The 9346-nt window shown below is 44.4% G+C and overlaps 1 protein-coding gene across 1 annotated transcript in view; it reads right to left on the reverse strand.

Moving 5' to 3' along the window:
* Window positions 1–9346, reverse strand: part of RFWD3 (ring finger and WD repeat domain 3) — a 45524-nt gene extending 36178 nt beyond the window's left edge. Inside the window, exons 1-2 of the mRNA XM_044660475.1 lie at window positions 9267–9346; window positions 3157–3580 (exon numbers count right to left, since the gene is read on the reverse strand). Coding sequence (XP_044516410.1) covers window positions 3157–3578 — 422 coding nt within the window. The 5' untranslated portion in view covers window positions 3579–3580; window positions 9267–9346. The remainder of the gene's footprint in view (window positions 1–3156; window positions 3581–9266) is intronic.

Genomic DNA, 9346 nt, shown 5'->3' on the forward strand with positions numbered 1-9346 from the left:
GAGAGAGAGAGAGAGAGAGAGAGAGAGAGAGAGAGAGAGAGAGAGAGAGAGAGAGAGAGAGAGAGAGAGAGAGAGAGTTAGTTTGTGTATCCAATAGTTCTCTCCTCACAACACTCTGGGATCTCATTAGTTTTCACAGATTCAGTTGTCATCTCTATGTAGATAGGCATAGGCAGCTAGGTGGCATACTGCATGCATAGAGCACTGGGCCTGGAGTCAGGAAGATTCATCTTCCCAAGTTCAAATCTAGCTGTGTGACCCTGGGCAAGTGGTATCATCCTGTTTGCCTCAATTTCCTCCTCTGTCAAATGACCTGGAGAATGAAATGGGCCAACTGCTTCAGGATCTCTGCCAAGAAAACCCCAAATGGGGTCATGAAGAGCCAGACACAACAATCACAGTGACAAGTAAACAGATTCCAAATTGTACAGGTCTGGCCCCAATCTCTCCCCAAAGCTCCAGATCTCTCTGTGCTACGGAATGTCTGCTTGATAATACCTAGATGTCCTGCAGGCATCTCAAAAGCAACAAGTCCAAAACAGAATGTGTTCTCTTCACCTCAATCCCCACCCCCACCCCCTTTCCCTGACCTCATCAAAGACTCCACCACCCTTCTAGTCCCTGGGGCTCACAACTCCTGATTTATCCTTGACTAGTCAGCTCCCAATTCTCACCTCTATCCCCATCTCTTCTCACAGGACAACCATCCTAATTAAGGTCTTTCTTACTTCTTGTCTGGACTACCATTTGGTCTTCTCCTAATGGTCTTTGGGCCTCGAGCTTCTCTCCTCTTCAATTCACCCTTGGAGTACTACTGCTAGAGTGCATATTTAATCATGTTACTGTCCTCCATAAACTTGGCTCAATCAAGCTTTTCTAATCCTTTACAACCCTGCCCCAATCTGATATCCCTCTTTAAACATTCTATATACACCGTCCAGCCAAGCTCTCATCTCTGGGCCTAGAACATACTCCCACTTCAATGTCCTCTCATCCCCCCAACACTGTTTCCTTCAGAACTCTGCTCAGTTTTCACTTTCTACTCTTTCCAGAACCCTCAGCTCTAGTGTGTCCCCCCGTCCCCCCCCCCACCCCCGGCCTCACCAAATATATGCTTTCTAGTTATTGGGTAGATGTTTAGGTGCATGCTGTCTCTGGTAGGGACTGTTTCATTTTGGTCTTAGTACCTCCAGCACCAAGGTGCATAGTGCCTCTTGACCTATGACAGGGCCTTCATAAAAGCTTGTTGACTCATCAGCTGATTAAAGAGAAAATTTGGGGAAGAGGTTTAAATAGAAAAAATCCATAAGAGGAAAATAATGGAGGCTTTGAATTTATTTTATTATCCATTTATTAATGGAGGCTGAAATTATTTTGACCTGAAGGGTAAATTTTAGGATAAGAAGAGTATTTGTGCCAGGATGGACTACTGGAGGATTAGTTTCAAATTTGTTTCATAATTAAAGTCTTTTGGTTACATTCATACCATATTCACCATGGAACCTAGTTGTGGTTGATGCTTCATTAAAAAAAATAAATAAAGTCGTCCAGGGGTGAGGCCCCTGTGGAGCCTTTAGCCTCCTTCAACCACATTTTCCAACATAGTTTCTACCTCACTGTATCCGTGGCCCAACTTTGTCCTGAAGTTTAATTGGAGAACTCTGATTGAGTTCTTCACAGAATGCCTCCACTGCTCCTTCTCTGCCATGGGTGCTGGGGCTAAGGCTCTGGCTAACTTTACTGTGGTCTTTCTGCAAACGTTTGGCACAAGCAGGGCCACAGATAACTACATATGCCATGACACAGTTCTCAGACACACAATAAAACTGACTGCCAATGTTTCTCCCAAAAGAACCTGCGACTGATCCTTCACTGAGCTGCCATTTGGTTTTATGTAGGGGAGAAGGTCAAGATGGCCTGGGTTCATTTCCACTCAGGAGCTGGACAGAGGCCTCACATTCAGAGTTTGGCACCCAAGTCTGACTCTTGGCACCCTCAGACATCCCTTCCACCACCCTGTCAACATCTCTGAGAAAGGCAGTTCTCTATTTCTGACTCAGGGGGTTCCCAAGGGGCAAGTCTGCTGGTGAACAATACATAGCTATACTGTTGCTGGGATGATACTTGGAGCAAGAACTGTCAGGGTCTGTGCTCTGCAGGCAGTCTCCAAGAAGTCAGAGTTTGCCCTCATGACAGAATGAGGCATTGGTGCAGCATTTTAGGAAGATAAGAATCCTACCCCTTAATAAAACAGGAAGGGCGTAGAAAGCAGAAAACACAATGCATAATAACTATTCTGCATGATAATCTTGAAGAGATTCATACCCCATTCTCAGGTGCAAAGAGCTGGGAATGTTGCCAAACTCTTCAGTACACTCAAAACTAATTCATAACTACATTATTTTCTTCTTAGAACTCTCTACCCTCTATTTTTAGGACCCCTAAAAGATGACTAGAAAAGATACCTGTAATTACGGGGGGTGGGGTGGTTGTTGTTAAAGAAATATGTTTTGGTTTGTGCAAGAGGAGCAAGAGCATCTTGGTCAAGGGCTCCTCATGTGCAGTCCATGGATAAGTTTCAGGAGGGACCTTGGATAGGCCTATTTTCATTAACTTTTAACTGAAAATAAGCACTTCTTTCATTATTAAATTATTATTTTCATTAAAAAACCGATTCTGAGAAGGGGTCCATACGCTTCTCTGATCCAAAGGGGGGCTCTGACAAAAACCAAGAGAAAAACCCCTCACCTCAGAAAAAGGGACCGCTTTAGGTCTATATCCTCAAAGCACTGACATGTATTATTTCCAGCCTAGGATATATTCTTATTTCCATTTTATAGATGATGGGGCTGGGACTTACCCCGTACATCACTGACTTTGCCCACAACAGGCTATTTTCCCATGATATGTTAAAAGGATTTAATATAATATGACTGAAATTAACCAACCTGGGCCCTCTGGGTACCGTGGATTGGTAAAAGGATTTCTATTACAGTGTGCCAGGATACACTTTGCCAGATGAATGTGGTCATCCCACCTGAAAACATCTAGATTTTCTTTTGGACAAAAAGTGTGAAATTGTATTGTCTCCCTGGATAAAGAGGGCACCCCCCAACCTCTAACTTTTGGTTATGTGGGTGTGGCCCTGCTTTTTACCTGTAGTCCGAGGTCCTCTGAGACCCTCCTATCCTCCTCTGAAGACGGACGGCCCTCCTCCTTGTTCGCACTGATTGGGAGATCTGCTGGGAAGGCTGCCTCAAGAGGCCTAGCACCCCATGCAACTGCTGTAGCCTGTCAATAAAGCTGTTCATTGAGTTCAGGGCAGACTCTGGGAGGCCAGGATTCACATCAGCTCCTACTGTATCTTCTGCTGCTATGGCTCCAGGGTCCAGATTCTCCTCATTCTCCAGGCCAGAGGATACAACTTCCTCAGTCACTTCAATAGGCACCTGAGGAACAGGGAGGAGTGGGGGGTCCACCTGCCCAACAAATGCTTCAGCAGGGACAGCCTCCTGGTGTTCCATAGCAGGTTCTCCTTCTACCACCTGAAGGTCAACGTCCATTGCTTCTTGGGCCATTGCTGAAAACAAATCCAAAAAACAAAATATAAGATAAAAGAATATGCTAAATAAAAATACAAAGTGGTATCACTGGTTCAAACACACCTAGGCTTTGGGAACTATTCTTAAGCTGAGGTTAGCACTGTCTTTCCTGGATCTGACTCCTTTGGGAGGTGTCGGTTTTTGACTCAAAACCGGGGACTGTCAAAAGTGACTCCCAAGGAGGCAGGTGGCCTAACTGCCAAAAGGAGAGTTTATGATGTCCCAAAAGCAAGAGAGAACCCTACTGAGTAACAGGCTTAAAAACTAAGGGCAGAAACTCAATGCTAATCCTTTGGGCATTCTCTTAGCATCACTCCTCTACTAGCCTACTAGAGCTTGTGCTTGGGACCCACAATGGGATTCTCCTTCTTCTGCAGAGCTCTCCCACCCGCCAACCTAGACATACTCTCCATCGTGAAAGACAGCTGTTCATTCTGCCCAATCATGTGAAGAAAGGGCCAGAGGAAATCAAACTGCCTTCTGGCTGGGAGGGTCCTTCTCCTACAGACTCTCAACACTGCAGAGACTCTGTCCAGCACACCTTCCTGACATTCCCCCTGCCCTAAGAAAAAGATCAGATATGAAGTCAGTCAGCCAGGAATGAAAAGGTAGATGACAGGTGATAAACTGGGTTAAGGGGCCAGTGGGAATGGCTGCAAGGGGCCTGAAGAAAAGAGTACTAAAATCCATCTGGAATGCCAGTCCTGCCACTCCAGAAGTTCCTTGAGGGAGGGAAATTCTCTGTTTAGTGAAATGTCTTCAATGTGAAAGGAAGCTAAGAAAGTACTTCAGCCCTAGAGGTATACTCATTAAAGAGGGAAAGAGTCAGAAAGTGAGTGATGGGGGAATATAAGGAGAAAAGTCTGTAAATCAAAGATTTCAAAAGGAAGAAAATTCAACTAAAAGCCTTGAAAGGGAGAAAATCCCCAGAGAGGATCCTAAAACTAGAAGGAAAGAGAAGTACTAACCCCTCAAAAAGAATTCAAAACTCATGACAAATATTAAGAAACCAAGGAAAGTGAACCAACATTTGATGAACACAGAACCCAGCAGAATCCTAAGAGAGTATAAAAGAATTAAAATTCCAAAATGGTTCAAAAGAGAACTAAAACCCTAAGAGAAGAATTTAGAGATTGGACCTGTGATTTTGTGAGTATCAAGGGGAGAGTGGAATGGGGCGGGGTAAAGGTAGGGAATAGGCCTGAAAACTCCCTCTACCTTCTGAAGCTTAAACTCAGAGAAATGGATCCTTTAAGGCCACAGTGATATAGAAAACTACAAATTAACATACCACTTTGTTAAACATTTCCCAATTACATTTTAATCTGGTTTGGGCTAGATTCAAAACTTTATAGGCCAGGCTGCAAGGAAGTTAGATACCTCTGGCCTCAAGCACTGAGAAGTTAAGTGAATAACCTAGGGTCACATCTTTGAGAGCCCAAGGCTACTTGTCTAGGAGGCTGGTTCATTAATGTGCCTTTGGCAGGAATAAACGTCAGAATGTATAGCTTTCAAAGCATTCTCTTTCTGTTACTATTCCCCAAATCCTGGGCCAGAAAGAGCCAGCATTGCCCTTGCTCCAGACCACCACTTCCACAGTGTCCCTTTGCCAAAATCACTAAGCAACCTTATTCCTCTGAAATCTATTATCAACCTAGGGCAACTAGGTGGGGTAGTGGAGTGCTGGGCCTAGAATCAGGAAGTCATCTTTATGAGTGCAACTCTAGCCTCAGACATTTACTAGCTGTGTGACCCTGGGCAAGTCACTTACTCCTGTTTGCTTCAGTTTCCTCCTGCGTAAAATCATCTGGAGAAGGAAATAGCAAACCATTCTAAGTTTCTTTGCCAAGAAAACCCCAAATGGAATCATGAAGAGTTGGACACTGTCTATCTACTTTTGTCTATTTACCTATCTCATCCTGTCTAGATCATCATCAAGGTAATATCTATTTGCTGGTAATTCTCCTTGCTTTCTTAAGGAATTCTCTACTTGATTCAGTCTTCATCTCTATTGAAGCTCTTTCTTTCATGCTAGGAGTCTTCCACATAAAAAAGCGTACCTGGAATCTCCTAGATTCCCATTTTAACTCCTATGAAAAACCATTCCTCTATCTCAGGAAATGGCTATATCCTTGATCACCCATGACTGTGCTAAATCTATGATTCTGACCTCTGAAATTCCTCTCTCCAACTCTCCCTTGACCTTATTCCTTATAAACTTATTCTTTGTCTTCATTCTGAGTTCTGGTTCCTCCATGTCCCCCTATTCTCTCAGACTGAATGACCTTCATTTCCCTCTCTTCAGCCCTTTCTGTAATAAGAAATACAATGATATAACCACCACTAGAATTCATGTACTACTTCACATAAATTATCTCATTTGATTCTCAAAACAGCCTTGTGAGGCAGGTGCTATTATAGCCCCAGTTTATAGAAAAGGAACCGAGGCAAACAGGGTTAAGTGATTTGCTCAGGGTCACATAGCTGGTTATAAGTAGATAGGGTCATATTTGAGCTCAGGTCTTCTTGACTCCAGGCCCCACTCAGCTGCCTATAACCCTATAAGGGGTTGATCAGTTAAATAATATACTATCCTTTACCTTCAAACCTTTTACCACCTTGTCATACTATGTAGTCATTCTTTACCAAATCTTAACTCTGGATTATATGACCACTATTGGTTTTCAGTACTATGACCAAGGTGTACTGAATGTTGCTCAAGTTAAGGCACATAGATGAATTGATATGGTTTAAAATCCTTTTTTTGAAAAGTTAATTGAGTTTGTTACATTAAAATTCCCAGTTATCTCCCTGCCTTCCTCCCCTCCCTCCACTAGAGAAGGCGGCATTTGACAAAAAGATGTATGTATGTACATATAAAACTATGTCTTGCTTATTTCTATTTTCAATTCTTTGGAGGTGGGCATTCACAAGTTATAAATCAAAACAACATTTCTGTTTCTGTATGTGATGTTTTCTTGGTTCTGCTCATTCCACTCTTTATAACTTCAGGTAGGTCTTTCTAAGTAAACACTTTTGACTTCTGTTTTAGAATCAATACTGTATTTGGTTCCAAAGCAGAAGAACATTGAGGGATAGACAATAGGGGTTAAGTGACTTGCCCAGAGTCACACAGCTATGAAGTGTCTATGGCCAGATTTGAACCCAGGACCTCCAAATTCCAGGTCTGATGGTGTATCCTCTGAGCTACCTAACTGCTCTCCTATCATATTTTTTTAAATTTTCATGTATTTTTTTTAAACCCTTACCTTCCTTCTTGGAGTCAATACTGTGTATTGGCTCCAAGGCAGAAGAGTGGTAAGGGTAGGCAATAGGGGGTCAAGTGACTTGCCCAGGGTCACACAGCTGGGAAGTGTCTGCGGCCAGATTTGAACTTAGGACCTCCCATCTCTAGGCCTGGCTCTCAATCCACTGAGCTACCCAGCTGCCCCCTAAATTCTCATGTATTTTAAAATTCTCATCATTTCTTATGGTGCAGTAGTATTCCATAACATACCACAACTTGTTCCCCAATTAATGGGCACCCCTAGTTTTTTACTCTTTGCCATGCCAAATAGCTGCAATAAATATTTTAGCATATAGGTTCTTTCCCTTTTCCCTCTGGTCACCTTAGGAAAAAGACTTAATAGAATGGTATTACTGGGTCAAAGGGTATACATAGTCCATCATTTTCTCCACCTTATAATCCTTCCCATTGTTCTTCATCTTTCCTGTGATCTCCAATTCCTGCACTCCTGAATTGGCTACTTTCTCATCTCAACTCCTCTATATTCCAGGCCTTTGCCTCCTTGTCCTACTGCTCATCAGGCCTTGTTGGGTCACACTCTTGCATTACTTCCACCATCTGCTACCTTTGCAATTTAACACAACTGGTGAAAAATCACCAAATCAGGTGACTAGGACTAGCACAAATTTATGCTACATAATTTCAATGAAGCCCATTGTAGAAGGGGAATCTTTTTATACCTCCCAAATTGTTCCCTCTCACTACAATGGCTTTTCCAAACCTCTCCACCACAACTCAAATCTTCAATCTTCTGGTCTCTCTTCTAAACTCTGGAGTCTGGCTTTTGATCACCTCATGCCAATGAAACAGTTCCCAGTAACCTCTTAATGGCTTCTTCAACAAACTTCAACCTGCAGCCTTAGACACCCTCTTTGTCCCTTTCTCCTCTCACAGTTTTTTTTTTACACCCCTCTCTTGTTTCTTCTCCTCCCTGTTGGACCACACTCCTCCATTGCTGTGAACCTTCATCCAGGTCTTTCTCTCCAACTAGGGGAGGAGGTCCCCCATCTCTTCCCTCTATCCCACAATGCTTGTTGAGTTTCTTAGTTCCCTAGGATTATCATCTCTGATTTTGACTGGTTCATCCAACTTTTGGTCTCCTCTGGCCTCTAGGCTCACATCTCCAAGTGAGTATTGGACATTAGAACTGGACATATCTGAACCTCTCTAATATGGCTGCAGGAACCATCATCCTCAGTCAGCCTAGGGGGAGGGGGTCACCCTTAACTCCTCACACTTACCCTATATTTCCAGTCTGTTGCCGAGTCCTGACTCTTCTATTTTCCCAAACTTTTTGTGTGACAAAAGGAGCCACCCTAATTCTGGCCTTCCTCAATTCATTCCCAGAACATTATAAGAACTTTTGGGCTCCTGACTCTATTCCTACTCTGACCACTCAGCTCCCTAGGCCTCCTACTCATTCAACTCCAGTGTTATCCTATCATCTGCAGGATCCAATATAAAATCCTACCTGGCTTCCTGAAAAGGAAACACAAAAACAAAAACAACTTTACCTTCTATCTTAGTATCAATTCTAAGGTAAGAGTGTTAAGGGTTGGCAATGAGGGTTAAGTGACTTGTCCAGGGTCACACAGCTAGTAAGTGTCTGAGGCCAGATTTGAATTCCTGGGGCTTCTAAAGTCCTTCACAGGCTGGTGCCCTCTGACCTTGCCATTCCTTTTATAAATCACCTCCCAATATGTACATTGAGGCTGATCCTCCCATGAGAAGCTCTATGTTCCCCCTTTTTAGTAGAAAAACTAAAATACTTTCCCTCCTCATCTTCATCTCTTGCTTCCTTCAGATCCCCCACAAAATCTCGCCTTCTGCAAGAAGTCCTTCCTGATATCCTTTAATGTTACTGCCTTTCTTCCACTGATTCTGTCTATTGCGTGCCTGTGCAGCTGCTTCCATGTTGTCTTCCCCAATAGATTATAAGCTCTGAGGGCAGGGGATGAGTTTTTGGTTATGTCTTTGTATCCCCATTTCTCAGGCCTGCGCCTGCCAGACAGTAGGCGCCCAATGAAGGCTTATTTCCTTCTCTCTCGGTATCCCGTGCTCAGCTCGGTGCCTGAATGCAGTAGGTACCCAATGCATGCTTGGGGTCGGTTCGCCCCAGGCCTCATCCAGACCCAGGTTTTCCCCCTCCCACTTAGGGCTCTGCCCCTCCAAGGCCCAGGGCCTCGGCCGCGGCCTGCGGGGTTTGGGCTGGGCGGGGACGCGGAGCCTGGCAACCTGACACGCAAAGAAACTGAGGCCTAGCGCGGCCGCGCCAGGACCGAGCCGACCCAGGCCGGGAAGCGCCAGGCCCCAGGGCAGGGGCGCCCCACGAGGCCTTGCCTTGGCTCATTCGCTACCTGCTGTCACCGTTTTGGGATCCCGGGCCGCGACGGGGCCGCACGGGGCACCCGCTCTCCCCCTGGGCTTCCAGGCTAGC

This window comes from Gracilinanus agilis, chromosome 2 (assembly GCF_016433145.1).
Source record: "Gracilinanus agilis isolate LMUSP501 chromosome 2, AgileGrace, whole genome shotgun sequence".
In the NCBI taxonomy this organism is placed as follows: Eukaryota; Metazoa; Chordata; class Mammalia; order Didelphimorphia; family Didelphidae; genus Gracilinanus; species Gracilinanus agilis.